This window comes from Balaenoptera musculus, chromosome 6 (assembly GCF_009873245.2).
Source record: "Balaenoptera musculus isolate JJ_BM4_2016_0621 chromosome 6, mBalMus1.pri.v3, whole genome shotgun sequence".
Taxonomy (NCBI): Eukaryota; Metazoa; Chordata; class Mammalia; order Artiodactyla; family Balaenopteridae; genus Balaenoptera; species Balaenoptera musculus.
In genome coordinates, this window is record NC_045790.1 from 35,250,963 (window position 1) to 35,269,521 (window position 18,559).

Here is an 18,559-nt window from a genome sequence, read left to right on the forward strand (position 1 = left end):
AGCTGCTGCCATACCTGCCCTTCATTCTGTTGGCCTGAGGAGAGGGCACTCTCTTCCTGTCCAAGTGAATCATTTTTCTTTATTGCTGTCTCAATTTAATGCCTCTCAATTATCTCCTCTTCAGCTTATAAATAGGCCTCTTTTGTTCAGTAACTATATATTAACTAATTAAGCGCACACCCTGTGTTAGGCCCTGGAAGAGCAAAAGCCACAGGACAGATATAATCACTGTCCTCATGGGGCTTACAGTGTATTAGAATTGCTCAGTGTACCTCATCCTGACAAAATTCTGCTTTCATGCTCTGTATCTCTTTCTAGCTACCACCTCTTGCAAGTATGGTTAGTTTACTGCCACTCTCCCTCACTCACCTTGGCTTTTTCCACACCACTGTTTCAAAGCTCTATTGGCAGTGATCACCAGTGACCTCCTAGTTGTGGAGTTCCAATGGACCTTCATTTCAAGCAGTGATTTAAAATTCTTGAAAATATAAAAGGGTTTACTTTGATGTTATTTTAAATGTTCATGTTGTTCAACATTGCTATTTTTCTGAGTATATATGACTGTCAGGAAAAGTTAGGGAGATGGTAAGGCGTGCTAAAGATTGGCTACAAATTATGGTGTCTGTAGCCGTAGGTCTTGTGTTTTGGAGACTGCAGTGTCTACAGCTGGATGTTGTGTGGCTTGTTTTCATAATTAAGAGTTTTGTCTCCTCCGTCCTGGCCTCTTGCTACTGTTTTGCTAGTTTAGGATTATGAAGGCAACAGTTATTTTGTAATTTAGTACCTGGTTTGGTTTGTAGGCTCTATACCCTAGGAAATAAGCGATTGGGACTTAACTATATTGCATCTCATTGGTCTGTGTAGAACCTTTTCAAGTTTTATTTCCGATCCTTAAAATCGGGATTATGCCAAATTCTATAGACTGTTGAGGATTACAGGGAGAAATTTATGTAAAACATTTAGCTTGGTGCTCAGCACATAGTAAATTTAAATAAAAAGTTGCTGTAATCATATAAACATTACAGTTGAGCTGTGTTGCCTTTTATGGGGAACAATAATTGTTTTGGTTTTTTTTCCCACGGTTGCTTAGGTTTCTATGTACCCACCACTGATTAAACTCTATACTTTTTCTTCTTTTTTTTAAAAATAAATTTATTTATTTAATTTTTGTTTGCGTTGTGTCTTCATTGCTGAGCGTGGGCTTTTTCTAGTTGCGGCAAGTGGGGGCTCCTCTTCGTTGCGGAGCATGGGCCCTAGGCACATGGGCTTCAGTAGTTGTGGTTCACAGGCTCTAGAGCACAGGCTCAGTAGTTGTCGCGCACGGGCTTAGTTGCTCCGCAGCATGTGGGATCTTCCCGGACTAGGGCTCGAACCCGTGTCCCCTGCATTGGCAGGCAGATTCTTAACCACTGCGCCACCAGGGAAGTCCCTATACTTTTTCATAAGTGCAAATTAACTTCTTTAGATGGTCAAGAACATTTTCTTGGAGGCGTCTATTTGGTATCCCTCTATTTTCCTGCTCTGATTAGATTTGGTTGCTCTATAGGCCTCCTGTCAGCTGTCAGCAGTCAAGATGTCATCTTGATATTTTTTGACTGTCATTTGGTGGAGCCTCCTGTCTCCTGTGTTAGACCCCCTTGTCATCCCCCAGTTCTTGGCAATCTCTGATCTGCTTTCTTTCTCTAGTTTTGTCTTTTCCAGAATGTCATAAAAATGTATCATACAGTATGCAGCCTTTTAAGTCTGGCTTCTTTCATTTAGCATAATGCATTTGAGATTCATTCGTGTTGTTCAATAGTTGATTCCTTTTCATTCATGAGTAATATTCAACTGTATGGTTATGCTATATTTACTCACTCTTCAAAGGACAGTTGGTGTATTTCCAGTTTTGGGAGACTGTGAATAAAGGCGCTGTGACTATTCAGATTATTTTCGAGAAAAGTGGCCTATGGCTATCCCAAGCTACAAGGGAGGCTGAGAAAGTAGTTAGCTTTTCACCCTCTTTCCAAGAGGACTGCAAGGGAAAAATATGTTGTAAATGGATTTTGGTAGGTAATTTGTGGTGTCAGTTGCAAATGGCCTCTTCTTGGTTTGCTATTTTAGAGGTTTTGTTTATTCCAGGAGCTTCCTGAGTTTATGAGGTATTGTATGTGTGAACTCAACTTGTTTCTGTGTTCACGTTGATTGGAATTTTTGCTGAGTATAGAATTCTAGGTTGGAAATTTAAACTCTTAAGGCATTGCTGCACTGTTTTTTAAATTGGGGTAAAATATACATAACAAAAATTATCACTTTAACCATTTTTATTTTTAGTTTTGGCTGCATTGGGTCTTTGTTGCTGCATGCGGGCTTCCTCTAGTTGCAGCGAGCGGGGGCTACTCTTCATTGTGGTGGGTGGGCTTCTCATTGCGGTGGCTTCTCGTTGCGGAGCATGGGCTCTAGGGCGCGTGGTCTCAGTAGTTGTAGCTCGTGGGCTCTAGAGTGCAGGCTCAGTAGTTGTGGCACACGGGCTTAGTTGCTCCGCGGCATGTGGGATCTTCTCGGACCAGGGCTTGAACCCTTGTCCCCTGCATTGGCAGGCGGATTCCTAACCACTGCGCCACCAGGGAAGTCCCTAACCATTTTTAAAGTGTACTTTTTTGTGGCATTAAGTATATTCACATGGTTTTGTGACCTTCCATCTTCAGAAGTTTTTATGTTTCTTCCTCAATGGAAACTCCATACCCAGTAAACAGTAACTCCCCATTTCCGCATGCTCCCAGCCTCTGGTAACCACTACTCAACTTTGCCTGTGAAATTGACTATTCCAAGTAACTCATATAAGTAGAGTCATAGGGTATTTGTCCTTTTGTGCCTGGCTTATTTTACTCAGTATAATGTCCTCAAGGTTCATCCATGTTTGTTGCATGTGTCAGAAATTCCTCCCTTTTTAAGGCTATATAACATTCCATTGTATGTGTATACACCATATATGCTTATCCTTTCATCTATAGTTAGAAACTTGGGTTGCTTCTACTTTTTAGCTACTGTGATTAATACTGCTGTGAACATGGGTGTACAACTATCTCTTTGAGACCCTGCTTTTACTTTTTTTTGGTGTATACCCAGAAGTGGAATTACTGAATCGACGGTAATTCCACTTTTGATTTTTTTTTCTTGAGGACCTACCATACTGGTTTTCCGTAGTGGCTGCACCATTTTACATTCCTACCAGTGGTATTCAAGGATTCCAATTTCTCTGCATCTTCTCCAAAATGTATTTTCTATTTTTAATTTTTTATCATAATAGCTATCCTACTGAGTGTGAAGTGTATTTTGTTGTTATAATCGTGTTTTGATGGCATATTATATTTAGTTATATGCTTGGCACTTAGTAGCTCTTCAGTAAGTGTTGAATAAATAAAGGAAAATTACAGTCATTTTTGTCTGTTTGGAAGGTTTATTGTTTATAAGTGGTTTTTGCCTGAAGGTATAGCTTGCTCCTAGACATCACATTCTTTTAAAAAAAATTATTTATTTTTGGCTGCATTGGGTCTTAGTTGAGGCACATGGGATCTTTCTTAGCGGCGCGCAGGCTTAGTTGCCCCGCAGCCTGTGGGATCTTAGTTCCCTGACCAGAGATCGAACCCGCGTCCCCTGCATTGGAAGGTGGATTCTTAACCACTGGACCACCAGGGAAGTCCCCTAGACATCACATTTTCAATTACATTATTGCCGGTAAAATCCAGGCTGGACATAACGTCACCTTTGGGTTCAAATACTAACTGCAAATGGGAAGAGGCAGATAAAACTACATGTAGTACGGGGTTCCCCAACCCCCAGGCCACGGACTGGTACTGGTCCGTGGCCTGTTAGGAACTGGGCTGCACAGCAAGTGGTGAGCAGCGAGTGAGCGAAACTTCATCTGTATTTACAGCTGCTCCCCATCACCTTCATTACCACCTGAGCTCCTCCTTCTATGAGATCAGTGGTGGCATTAGAGTCTCATAGGAGCGCAAACCCTACTGTGCACCGTGCATGCAAGGGATCTAGGTTGTGCACTCCTTATGAGAATCTAATGCCTGATGATCTGAGGTGGAGCTGAGGCAGTGATGCTAGTGCTGGGGAGCGGCTGCAGATACAGATCATCATTAGCAGAGGGGTTTGACTGCACAGAGACCATAATAAATCAGTTGCTTGCAGACTCATGTCAAAACCCTATCAGTGGGCTTCCCTGGTGGCGCAGTGGTTGAGAATCTGCCTGCCAATGCAGGGGACACAGGTTCGAGCCCTGGTCTGGGAAGATCCCACATGCCACGGAGCAACTGGGCCCTTGAGCCACAATTACTGAGCCTGCGCGTCTGGAGCCTGTGCTCCGCAACAAGAGGGGCCGCGATAGTGAGAGGCCCGTGCACCGCGATGAAGAGTGGCCCCCGCTTGCCACAACTAGAGAAAGCCCTCGCACAGAAACGAAGACCCAACACAGCTAAAAATAAATAAATAAATAAATAAATTAAAAAAAAAAAAACAACCCTATCAGTGAGTGGCAAGTGAAAACAAGCTCAGGACTCCCACTGATTCTGCATTATGGTGAGTTGTGTAGTTATTTCATTATATATTACAGTGTAATAATAGTAAAAATAAGGTGCACAGTAAATGTAATGAGCTTGAATCATCCTGAAACCATCCCATCAACCCCACCCACCATCCACCGTCCGTGGAAAAACTGTCTTCCAGGAAAACAGTCCCTGGTGCCAAAAAGGTTGGGGACCGCTGATGTAGTAGTAACTACATACACTTGTCCCTTGGTATCTGCACAGGATTGGTACTAGGACCTCCCTCGGATACCAAAATTTGTGGATGCTCATGTCCCTTATAGAAATGGCATAATAGGGACATCCCTGGTGGTCCAGTGGTTAAGACTCTGTGCTTCCATTGCATGGGGCACGGGTTCTATCCCTGGTTGGGGAACTAAGATTCCGCATGCCACATGGCGTGGCCTAAAAAAAAAAAAAAAGAAAAGAAAAAAGAAATGGCGTGATATTTCTTGAATATAACCTATACACATCCTCCTGTATGCTTTAAATCATCTCTAGGACTTCCCTGGTGGCAGTAGTTAAGAATCCTCCTGCCAATGCAGGGGACACAGGTTCAGTCCCTCATCCGGGAAGATCCCACATGCTGCGGAGCAGCTAAGCCTGTGCGCCGCAACTACTGAGCCTGCACTCTAGAGCCCACGAGCCACAACTACTGAGCCTGCGTGCCACAAGTACTGAAGCCTGCGCACCTAGAGCCCGTGCTCCACAACAAGAGAAGCCACCACAATGAGAAGCCCGTGCACCACAACTAGGGAAAGCAACGAAGACCCAATGCAGCCAAAAATAAATAAATAAATTAATTTTAAAAAAGGGAAATCATCTCTAGATTACTTATAATACCTAATATAAGGTAAATGCTATGTAAATAGTTGCGATAGTGTGGCAGATTCAAAGTTTTGGTTTTTGAAACTTTCTGAAAAAATTTTTTTCTAATATTTTGCGTGGTTGGTTGAATCTGTGGATGCAGAGGGCTGATTATATAGTGGTAAAATAATTGCTGGTTAAAATTGGTGATATTTGATATTTTTGTTTAAAATTGCTATAATCATAAACCATAGACGTTTAGACTGCTTTAGTAAAATTGGCTTAAGAGCTACCAGGAAAATCTAAAATCCTAATGGTCTGTTTCTTTAGAATTTGCATTCTAGAGAACCTTTATGTTTTATCTCACATTTCTTCCTTATCCCTGAATTTTATCCTTGTCGTTTTCTGTAATCTGGAAGTTTTGTTTACTGTGTCTCCTTTCTTTCAGATTTTCTATTTTGTGCATACATTATTTTGTATATACTGTATATGATGACTTCGGTGAGCAGTGACCGGTCCAGAGGTGCTCGGGAAAAGCCACAGATTTCAGTGACACAGGCAACACAACTACAGAAACAAGTGGTACAGGTAAGTTTTTGTGGAACTCTTGGTCGCTTTGTTTAAAATTACAGAAATTAAGGGGGCACATTGCTTTAATGTTTTCTTTTTTAGGAAACCCGGGATTTTGAAACTTGTTTTTAAAAAATAGGTAGTATATAACAGGAAAGAGTAGATACTGATTCAGGTAACGTGGGACGTTGTTTCTTAACTATTTAATCCTGAACTTTTCCCTCCTACCTGTTAGCACCTAGGCCATCTCCTTTTCTTTATTATTATTATTAAAAAAAAATTATTTATTTGGCTGCGCCTGGTCTTAGTTGTGGCTAGCTGGCTCTTAGTTGCGGCATGCGGGATCTAGTTCCCGACCAGAGGTTGAACCCAGGCCCCCCTGCATTGGGAGCATGGAGTCTTAACCACTGGACCACCAGGGAAGTCCCTTCTTTTCTTTATTATTAATCTAGGTGTGTCCCTGGAATGTAATGTGAAAATCCCAAGTATATGGAGAAGTAATACTCTAAAGTGGAGAAATATCTGAATTATACAAGTTTAAAAACAATTTTATTTATTTATTTTTGGCTGCGTTTGGTCTTTGTTGCTGCGCACGGGCTTTCTCTAGTTGTGGCGAGCGGGGGCTACTCTTTGTTGCGGTGCTTGGGCTTCTCATTGCAGTGGCTTCTCCTGTTGCAGAGCAAGGGCTCTAGGCACGCGGGCTTTAGTAGTTGCAGCTTGCGGGCTCAGTAATTGTGGCTAGCAGGCTCTAGAGCGCAGGCTTAGTAGTTGTGGCACACGGGCTTAGTTGCTCCGCGGCATGTGGGATCTTTCCTGACCAGGGCTCGAACCTGTGTCCCTTGCATTGGCAGGCTCGTTCTTAACCACTGCGCCACCTGGGAAGTCCCTGAATTATACAATTTTAAAAAGCTGCCTTTTCTGGGACTTCCTTAGTGGTCCAGTGGTTAAGACTCTGCACTTCCACTGCAGGGGGTGCGGGTTCGATACCTGTTCTGGGAACTAAGATCCCACATGTTGCATGGTTCGGCCAAACAAACAAACAAACAAACAAAACCTTCCTTTTCTTTCATGCATCGTTACCTAGGAAGAGTGCTTTAATCTTAGAAAGGCTTCTTTTTTTTTTAAAATTAATTAATTAATTAATTTTTGGCTGTGTTGGGTCTTTGTTGCTGCGCGCAGGCTTTCTCTAGTTGTGGCGAGCGGGGGCTACTCTTCTTTGGTGCGCGGGCTTCTCATTGTGGGGGCTTCTCTTGTTGCGGAGCACAGGCTCTAGGCACACGGGCTTCAGTAGTTGTGGTGCACGGGCTTAGTTGCTCTGCAGCATGTGGGATCTTCCCGGACCAGGGCTCGAACCCGTGTCCCCTGCATTGGCAGGCGGGTTCTTAACCACTGCGCCACCAGGGAAGTCCCTTAGAAAGGCTTTTAATGAACAAGATCCATTTGTATAAAATATTCAGTGTTAAATAGTCCCTCCTTTTCAATTTGTTTGTGTTATTATTTTAAATGAAGTGAGATAATCCAAGTAAAATGCTAGCTAAGCACAGTACACGGTACAAAATTGAGCATTTTATACATGTTGTTGACTAGATTGGCAAACATTTTTTCAGAGACAGTATGGAAGTAAGTAAATAAACCTTATGCAGTCCATCATAATTTCAGATTGATGATTTGACTGTACTGTGATAGCTAATTACAGATACTTTTTTTAACAAGTTCCCTGTTGATGTTAAGGGACATAGGAGATGGACTCAACTCAGTGGTTGCATCATATCTTCCAGTATAAGGTTAGCCTTGTATTTTGCTGCTATCAACAAACAAACATCTTTTATTTAGTGTTTGCTCCTAAATACACTTACCCTGATAGGTATTTATTCACAACTGACCAAGAAAGACTGGCTATTGTGGGAAAAATTTGGACTTTTTGTATGTAGTAGGCCTTCCCTGTATAGATGAATACTTAAGAAAAATGTTTGTTTCATGAATAGCCTAAATACAAGTTATGAGTAATCATAGGTACAATCCTGCTACAATCAAATATAAATTAAAACATTTTATTTTGTTATTTATCAAATCAGTAAAGATTAAATATTAAAAGTGAATTGTTGAGAATGTAAACTGTCTCTATCTTCCACCCAAATAAAATCCTTAGAATGATTTCCAGAGAATCAAAGTCTCCGGAATGGAGGAAGGAGGACTCCCTTCCTGCCAAGTGTTGTCCCTAATAGTTTTTCCATTGGCCCTTTGGGGATGGCTCATTTTATATGATTAGAAGAAAAAAGCTGCCCACTGAGTTTTTTTTTTTTTTTTTTTTTAAAGATTTCATTTTTTCTTTATTCTTTTTTTTTTTTTTTAATTTATTCATGTATGGCTGTGTTGGGTCTTCGTTTCTGTGCGAGGGCTTTCTCTAGTTGTGGCAAGCGGGGGCCACTCTTCATCGCGATGCGCGGGCCTCTCACTGTCGCGGCCTCTCCTGTTGCGGAGCACAGGCTCCAGACGCGCAGGCTCAGTAACTGTGGCTCACGGGCCCAGTTGCTCCGCGGCATGTAGGATCTTCCCAGACCAGGTCTCGAACCCGTGTCCCCTGCATTGGCAGGCAGATTCTCAACCACTGCGCCACCAGGGAAGCCCGCCCACTGAGCTTTGAGAAGGATTCCTAGACCCTTGGATTTCTGATTTTCCTTGTAAAAAAAAAAAAAGTTTTGTGAGAATTTCTCAAAGGAGTATTAGTAAAATTGTCCATGTTCACTTATCCATTAACTCCATTCCGGGAAGTACTTCCTAAGGAAGCAACCTGAAATTGGGGGTGGGGTGTGTGTGCATCATTCCACAAGATGCTTATTGCCCAATTCTAAATGTGTAATGGTGGAGGTGTACTGAGATACCCTATGGAGGTAGCAGGATGTAAGAGAAAAACCGATGAGCTCTTTTGAATCTGAGTAAACCTGGGTTTGGGACCTAAGTTTACCACTTTACCAATTAGATGTATTACTTAAGTCTCTTTGAACCTCAGTTAAAAAAAAAAAAAATACTTGGAGAGTTAGAGAAAAGTTTCAAGAGTAGTATACATAATTTCCGAATATCCTTCTTCCAGATCCCCCCAGATTTTACATTTTTACCATGTTTACTAATTTATCCTTTTCTCTCTCCTTCTACAAAGGAGAAACTACACACAGCTTTTCCCCTGAACCTTTGGAGAATAAGTTGCAGATATGGTGCATCTTTACCCCTAAATACTTTAGTGTGTATATTTTAAAAAATGAGGATCTTATTTTACGTAATCACAGTACAGTTATCAAAAATCAGGAAATCAACTCATCTAGTGTAACCTGTACATTGTATTCACGTTTTCCCGATTGTCCCAATAGTGTCCTTTTTAGCTAATTAAGTCCTTGATCATACATTGTATTCAGGTATCAATTCTTCTTAGTCTCTTTTTTAAAAATAAATTTATTTATATATTTATTTTATTTATTTGGCTGTGTTGGGTCTTTGTTGCTGTGCTCGAGCTTACTCTAGTTGCAGGGAGCAGGGGCTACACTTCGTGGGCTTTCTTTAGTTGCAGCAAGCGGGGGCTATGCTTTGTTACGGTGTGCGGGCTTCTCATTGCGGTGGCTTCTCTTGTTGTGGAACATGGGCTCTAGGCGCACGGGCTTCAGTAGTTGTGGCACATGGGCTCAGTAGTTGTGGCTCACAGGCTCTAGATCGCAGGCTCAGTAGTTGTGGCTCATGGGCTTAGTTGCTCCACTGCATGTGGGATCTTCTTGGACCAGGGCTCGAAGCTGTGTCCCCTGCATTGGCAGGTGGATTCTTAGGCACTGCGCCACCAGGTAAGTCCCTTTTTTAGTCTCTTTTAATGTGGTCTCTGTTTCATGACATTGATGTATTTGAAGAATATAGGCCATTTATTTTGTAGAATGTCTCCCAATTTCAGTTTGTGTGCTATTTCCTCATGATGAGAGGGGGGTTATGCGTTTTTGGTAGAAATACCACAGAAATGATGATCTTTTTTAAAAATAAATTAATTTAATTTTGTCTGCGTTGGTCTTCGTTGCTGTGCGCGAACTTTTCTCTAGTTGCAGCGAGCGGGGGCTACTCTTCGTTGTGGTGCGCGGGCTTCTCACTGTGGTGGCTTCTTTTGTTGTGGAGCACAGGCTGTAGGGCGTGCGGGCTCAGTAGTTTTGGTGCACGGGCTTAGTTGCTCCGCGGCACGTGGGATCTTCCCAGACCAAGGCTCGAACCCATGTCCCCTGCATTGGCAGGCAGATTCTTAACCACTGTGCCACCAGGGAAGTCCTTATGATCTGTTCTTAATGCATCATATTATGACGTATAGGACATAGGTTTGCCTTATAAACTCGTAACCAGTTTTGTCATTTGATTATCTAGTATCATGCGGGGAGATAAAAAACTCCGGTTTTTAAAAATGTAATATGAAGTATGATAATATTGTACTTAAAAATAAAAGTTATTTTATGAGCAAAAATGGGCTTATTTGGGAATAGCAGAGAATTGCAGTTCAGAACAAGCAAGCCACGGCAAAAACCATAGGCAAGGGACTTCCCTGGTGGTCCAGTGGTAGAAAATCTGCCTTCCTATGCAGGGGATGCGGGTTCGATCCCTGGTCGGGGAACTAAGATCCCACAAGCTGTGGGGCAACTAAGCCCGCGCGCCACAACTACTGAGCCCGTGTGCCGCAAACTACAGAGCCCACGTACTCTGGAGCCCGCGCCACAACCAGAGAAGAGAAAAACCACATGCCATAACTAGAGAGAAGCTCGCGCACCGCAATGAAGAGCCCATGCGCCGCAGTGAAAGATCCCGCATGCCTCAACAAAGATCCTGCGTGCCAGAAGTGAGACCCGACACAGCCAAAAAAATAAAGAAAAGAAAAAACAAAAACAACCATAGGCGGGTCCCAGAAACAGAGGAACCTTATTTTATAGAGGAAGAGGAAGTTGGGAGGGGTTGTTTGGAGCAAGTCCATTAGAGAAAAGTGAGGTTCAGGGTAATAAGGGTTTCTCATTAGCTGAGTTGCTAGAGTAGTTGATTTCTTGTAGGGATGCAGTGTACATCTTTTCCCATTGGGGCCTGCAATGATAGTTTTTCCTGTAATTGACCTCTAGTGGTACTGCATGAGAGCTTCCCCTTCTGGCCTCCTGATTCCATTTTAGCGAGGTTTCCTGTTATTATTCTTACAAATATTTACTTTGCAGGATGGTTAGAAGGAGTTAGAAATTGCATAAGTTGTGTTCAGGAAATGGTAGCTTTTATTGTATATTGCACATAAGTTATGAAGTGATTATAATATTTGAAATTTTGATGGAAAAGGCCTGGTTATTGAAAGGACCCAATATTATAGCACAGCTGTTAAAACATTTAAGAAAAAAGACTAGTAGGCTATATTAATAATGCTTATCTTTGGATGGTGGGCATAAGGATGATTAAAAACAAAAAATCCTACTTCATTATATTTTCCAAATTTACTGGGTGACAGCTCCAGCACAAAACATTTGGCTCCACTAGAAAAGCTATGAACACATTCTTCATTGTGAAAGTAGCTTTAGCTCCTTATGAGCCAAGTGAATGAAAGAGAGATCCAGAGAAAGAGAGTTAGTAATGCTGTTTTTTTTGGCAAGAGTTTTTTTCCACTTGACAGTTGTATGGTGGATGTCACTAATGTTTGTTGTAGGGGAGGGTGTATAACCTTGTTAACTTACCCCTTGATTCTGTTTTTTCCTCTGATTTCACAAGCTGTACAGATCTCTTGACACATTCTAGAGCTCAGCCTGACAACTTGCCTATCATACTCTAATTTGTTTGGTGCTTTGGTTATCGAATATTTAAAGTAATTTTCTCTGGACTAGGTCAGTCAGCAAACAAAGGAAAAAAAATATTTAAAGTTCTGATTTAAAACGTTTTATATCACTATGCTATGCTAGTATTGCAATACTGTACTTGTTAAACCACTGTCAGGTGCATCAACCGTGCTTTCAGAAGTTATGTCTAGATGGTCTGTAATCTCTTAGGAATAAAAGAGATATCACTGAAGAGAAATGCAAAGAATCGTAGTATTTAAGCTGAAAAAGCTAAGTCTGAATAAATTAGTAATTGGTATTTACCTTACACATGGTAATGAATAGTGACTTCACAGAAATGTGTGGGCGCAACAGAAGCAGCTAGCACAGGGAGATCAGCTCGGTGCTTTGTGACCGCCTAGAGGGGTCGGGTAGGGAGGGTGGGAGGGAGACACAAGAGGGAGGAGATATGGGGATATATGTATATGTACAGCCAATTCACTTTGTTATATAGCAGAAACTAACACACCATTGTAAAGCAATTATACTCCAATAAAAATGTTAAAAAAATAAAATAAAATGAAAATAAATATGTAGAAGCCCTAGACTGTTGTCTACAGCAAAATGCTGTTGGTAATAACTATTCTGCTTATAATCTTTACTGGAAGTCTGTCAACTTGAGTGTTTTTCTTACTAATATTTTATCAGATATTTTAATAGAATTGGGAGCTTTCTTTGTTTCTGTAACTTGTATACATTTAGGAAGCACAGGCAATTCTCTGGCAGTTTTTAAGTTTAAATATTGCTGCCTTTAGAGCTCTTATTGTAGTTATCTTCCCCTTTGCCCTATTACTTTTAATTGATCCTACATCCCTTTTCAGAAAGATATTACAGCCAGAGTCCCTGGCTTTGGTGTATCTTATACTCTGTGAAATTTCTATATGCCATATTTTCTGTGTGAAATGTCTTGAACCAGGCACATTCTGCTAATAAACATCATACAGTGAGTGATTGAGTTTCTACAACTGGTTTGCAGTTCAATTTCTTGGATTTTTTCCCATTTATTATATATATATGTATATGTGTGTGTGTGTATATATTTTTAATTGAAGTATAGTTGATTTACACATTGTTAGTTTCAGGTGTACAGCAGAGTGATTCAGTTTTATATATATATTTTTTTTTTCAGATTATTGTCCATTATAGGTTATTATATCAAATACAGTTCCCTGTGCTATGCAGTAAATCCTTGTTGCTTAACTATTTTCTGTAGAGTAGTTTGTATCTGTTAATCCCATACTCCTCTAATTTATCCCTCTGCTTTCTTTCCCCTTTGGTAACTATAAGTTTGTTTTCTATGTCTGTGAGTCCGTTTCTTTTTTGTATATCGATTCATTGCTATTATTTTTTATTTTACTGGTTGATTGACTGATTTATTGATTGATTGCTGCACTGCGTGGCATGCGGAACTTCCCCGATCAGGGATTGAACCCACACCTCCTGCAGTGGAAGTGTGGAGTCTTAACAACTGGACCACCAGGGAAGTCGGTATTATTTTTTAGATTCCATATATAAGTGATATCATATAATACTTGTCTTTCTCTGTCATCGTTTATATTTTTTATTTTAGCTCCTGTTTAACATCTGTGTTTTCCCCTTCTTTTCCTTTGCTTCTCCCTCCCTTCCTCCCTTCCTTCGTCACATCCTCCCTTCCTCCCTTCCTCCCTCCCTCCCTCCCTCCCTTCCTCCCTCCCTCCCTCCCTCCCTCTCTTCCTTCCTTCCTTCTTCGTTGGGTCCTCCTTGCTGCATGCGGTCTTTCTCTAGTTGCAGCGAGCGGGGGCTACTCTTCGTTGCAGTGCGCGGGCTTCTCATTGCGGTGGCTTCTCTTGTTGCGGAGCATGGGCTCTACGTGCGTGGGCTTCAGTAGTTGTGGCACATGGGCTCAGTAGTTGTGGCTCGCGGGCTCTAGAGCGCAGGCTCCATAGTTGTGGTGCATGGGCTTAGCTGCTCCGCAGCATGTGGGATCTTCCTGGACCAGGGATTGAACCTGTGTCCTCTGCATTGGCAGGCGGATTGTTAAGCACTGCGCCACCAGGGAAGTCCCTTGCCCTTTCTTTTTGACCTTCTTCCAGACCTCTTTTTCTGATCTGCTGAAATTTTTCCCCCCTAACATTTTATTATGAAAATGTTCAAATATAACGAGAAGCTGAAAGAGTTGTACAGCAAACACCCATACACTCACAATTACCTTTTTTGCTTTATTTGTTTTATCACATCTGACTAGCTATCCATCATGCTATCTTATTTTTTTTTGATGCATTTCAAAGTAAAGACATCAATATACTTTACCCTTGAACACTTTAGCTTATATATCATTAACTAGAGTTTAATATTTATCTAGGTTTCTCTTTTTTTTTTTACGTGAAATTTACATACAGACATTTTAAGTGTATCAGATCATTTTTTGTAGGATGCGTATACTTGCGTAACCCAGTCTCCTATCAATATACAGAACATCACCCTCATCCCAGAAAGTTCTGCTCATTTTATTTTTCAAAAACATAATTTTTATTTTATATTCATTTATTTATTAATTATTTGTTTATAAATTTTGGCTGTGCTGGGTCTGAGTTGTAGCATGCGTGATCTTTAGTTATGGCATGCCGGCTCTTTAGTTGCGGCATGCGAACTCTTAGTTGCAGCATGTGGGATCTAGTTCCCCGACCAGGGATCGAACTCAGGCCCCCTACATGGGGAGCACAGTCTTACCCACTGGACCACTGGGGAAGTCCCTTATTTTATTTTCTTGGTACAGACACCTGCTTTAGAGTTCTGGTGATTTTCTTAATGTACCGTTGACTGCTTTCCACCTTGCCCCGAACTCTCATTTCCATCTTTCTCTGTGCCTCTTTTCATTTGATTCTTGAAGGTTTCCTATGACTAATGCAGACTGGGTTCTCCCAGTTCTTGTACATGTTGTAGTCACTTTTCTCAGTCTTCAAATGTAAAATGACAGAAGAAACATCTCCTTTTACATCCCTTCCTTCTTGTGGCCACACTAGCCTAGGCTGTCATGACTGCATTCTTAGACTGTTCAGATAGCTTCTTCCCTTGTTGGGAGGCAGCATGATTGATATACTGGATACTACACACCTCTGGTAGTTAGAAGGTTTGTGCCAGTAACACCCAGCATAAAGCGTGAGTAAATTACTTAGGGGCACAGTATGGAGTTGAACTGTATTACTACCTCTTAAGATCTTTCTAGCGATAAAACAGAAGCTCTACTTTATGATTTAATAATTTTTATGATAGGAACTTTTTGATTTTATAGAAAGATAATGCTTCATGGATGAATAGTTTCATGATGGTTATTTACCGAATTGCTGTTGGCCCTATCCTGTATAATACTTTTAATATGTTTTTCTCAAGTTTCAGCATTCTTCTGAGAGACAGAGTGTGTGTCTTTGTGTACTAATATTTTAGATCTGTAAGAATTTAGTTCATGCATATATTCTACTTTCCTTGCTTAATTGCCTAAGGACTTTCCCTGTCTAATTGCATTGATTAGACTCTTCAGTACAAATGGCTGGAACAGACATCCTTATTTTGTTCTTGATCTTAGGAGGAAAGCTTTCAGTTGTCTTTCACCATTAAGTAGAATGTTAAATTGTAGGTTTTTTAAGTTGACTTTATTAGGTTGAGGAAATTCCCTTCTATTTCTAATTTGTTGGGGTTTTTTTTGTTTGTTTATCCTAAAAGGGTATTGGATCTTATCAAATTATTTTTCTGTGTCTACTGAAATAATCATGTGGGTTTTGTCTGTTATTCTATTAATATGGTGTATTACATTAAGATGTTAAACAACCTTGCGTTCTTAGGATAAACTTAACTTGGTCATGGTACATATTGGTAAGTTGCTGGTATGGTAAGGTTTGCTAGGATTTTGTGGGGGGATATTTTTCTATAGTTGTCTTTTCTTGTGATGCCTTTGCTTTTGGTATCAGGGTAATACTGACCACATAGAATGAGTTAGAAAATGTTCCCTTCTCTATTTTTTTGGAAAAGTTTGTGAAAAATTGGTGATTGATGTTCTTTCATTGTTTGATAGAATTTACCAGTGAAGCCATCTGGTCCTGGGTTTTTCTTTCTGAGAACTTCTTTTTTTTTTTTTTTTTAATTAATTAATTTATTTATTTATGGCTGTGCTGGGTCTTCGTTTCTGCGCGAGGGCCTTCTCCAGTTGCAGCAAGTGGGGGCCATTCTTCATTGTGGTGCGCGGGCCTCTCACTATCGCGGCCTCTCTTTTTGCGGCGCACAGGCTCCAGACGCGCAGGCTCAGCAATTGTGGCTCACGGGCCTAGTTGCTCCGCGGCATGTGGGATCCTCCCAGACCAGGGCTCGAACCCGTGTCCCCTGCATTGGCAGGCAGACTCTCAACCACTGCGCCACCAGGGAAGCCCTCTGGGAACTTCTTTGATGACGAATTCAATCACTTGTTACAGATTTTCAGTTCTTCTTGAGTCAATTTCAGTAGTTTGTGTCTTTTTAGGAATTTGCCTTTTTAGACAAAATTGTTGGTTTTTGTCTAGGTTATCCAGCTTGATGGCATACACTTGTTCATGGTTATTTTCTTATAATCCTTTTTATTCCTCTAAAGTTTGTAGTGATGTCCCCTATTTCATTCCTAATTTTAATAACTTGAGGCTTCTCTCTCTTTTCTTGGTTGTTCTAGCTAAAAGGTTTGTCAATTTTGTTGATTTTTCTCTTCTGTATTTCGTTTATTTCTACTGTAGTTTCTATTATTTCTTTCTTTAAAAAACTGTTTTGGAATCAGTGTTTTGGAAGATTTGCCAAAAAGTTGGAAAATGATACAGAGGTCTCTACAACATGTACCCATCTTCCCTTAATGCTAACATTTTATATCAAATGTTGGCAAACTTTTCCCAAAAAGGGTCAGATAGCAAGTATTTTATGCTCTGCAGGCCACACACAATCTCTGTTGCATGTTCCTTCTTTGTTTTTGTTGTATTACAACATTTTTTTTTTTTTAATTATGTTTGGCTGTGTTCGGTCTTAGTTGCGGCACACGGGGCATGAGGGATCTTTTGTTGCAGCACGCGGGTTCTTCAATGTGGCGTGCGGGCTTCTCTCTAGTTGTGGCTTGCGGGTTTTCTCTAGTTGAGGTGCGTAGGCTCCAGAGTGCATGGGCTCTGTAGTTTGCGGCACGCAGGCTCTCTAGTTGAGGCTCCTGAGCTCAGTAGTTGTGGTGCGTGGGCTTAGTTGCCCTATGGCATGTGTGATCTTAGTTCCCCGACCAGGGATCGAACCCATGTCCCTGCATTGGAAGGCAGATTCTTTACCACTGGACCACCAGGAAAGTCCCTACAACATTTTAAAAATGTTAAAACCTTTCTTAGCTGGCACACCATACAAAAATCAGATCTTAGGCTATAGTTTGTTAACTTCTGTCTTATATAATTATTTGTCAAGAGTAAGATAATAACATTGGCACAATATTATTAAATTAATACGGTCTTTATTTGGGTTTCCCTAGTTTTTCCACTAAGATCTCTTTTCTTTCTTGTTTTAAATATTTATTTATTTATTTGGCTGAGTCAGGTCTTAGTTGTGGCACGCGGGATCTTCCTTGTGGCACGTGGGATCTTTTTGTTGCAGCGCACGGGCTTAGTTGCCCTACGGCATGTGGGATCTTAGTTCCCTGACCAGAGATCGAACCTGCGTCCTCTGCATTGGAAGGCAGATTCTTAACCACTGGACCACCAGGGAAGTCCCAAGTTCTCTTTTCTGTTCCAGGATTTGTTTTCGTGTCTCCTTAGTCTCTTCTGATCTACAACAGTTTTTCAGTCTTTCCTTGTTTTTCATGACCATTGCACATTTGAAGAGTATATTTATAGGTTTTTAAAGTAATTGCTTGTTTACCTATCATCTCCCAAAGGTGAATAATTAGTATTAAAAATATTATTATGAACCTATGAATTTAAACATTTGAAGGGTTTCAGTTATTTCTAGTTATTACCCTTTTTGAAGTTGAAATTATCCTTTTTTTGGCCAGGTCTCTTCATATTGGCTCCTGAGGGCTTTTTGACTTTCTAGTAATCTTTGATGGTTTCTTCATAAACTGGTATGATGAGTTATTCCAGACTTATCTTGTATAATTCCTGCTGTGTACCTAGATCAGACATTGCTCTAAGGAATCCTGGCATCTTTTAGTAGGAAATGGCACTTAGAGACCTCAATCTGGTAACTAACGTTTATTGTTACTGGGTTTGTCATTGTTTATAGGTCTCTCCAGTGGACAGAGTTAAAAGTAAAATGCCTCATGAGTTAGTAATGCTGATAGTTCAAATTCAGGACTACAGGATTTTCACTTCTTTTATATTACATTTTGATCACTTCTACACTGAGAATACTAGTTTCTTCAGAACCAGGGGATGGTATAATTATATATATACATATTTTTTTTTTTTTAATTTTATTTATTTATTTATTTATTTATTTATGGCTGTGTTGGGTCTTCGTTTCTGTGCGAGGGCTTTCTCCAGTTGCGGCAAGCGGGGGCCACTCTTCATCGCGGTGCGCGGGCCTCTCACTGTCGCGGCCTCTCTTGTTGCGGAGCACAGGCTCCAGACACGCAGGCTCAGTAGCTGTGGCTCACGGGCTTAGTTGCTCCGCGGCATGTGGGATCTTCCCAGACCAGGGCTCGAACCCGTGTCCCCTGCATTGGCAGGCAGATTCTCAACCACTGCGCCACCAGGGAAGCCCTACATATTTTTTTAATTTAACTTTTTTGGC

General features: G+C 41.0%; 1 protein-coding gene across 1 annotated transcript in view; it reads left to right on the top strand.

Moving 5' to 3' along the window:
* The window catches only part of UBAP2 (ubiquitin associated protein 2), a 99,566-nt gene that overhangs the window by 6,097 nt on the left and 74,910 nt on the right, over positions 1-18,559 (top strand). Inside the window, 1 exon segment of the mRNA XM_036855625.1 lies at positions 5,830-5,969. Coding sequence (XP_036711520.1) covers positions 5,830-5,969 — 140 coding nt within the window.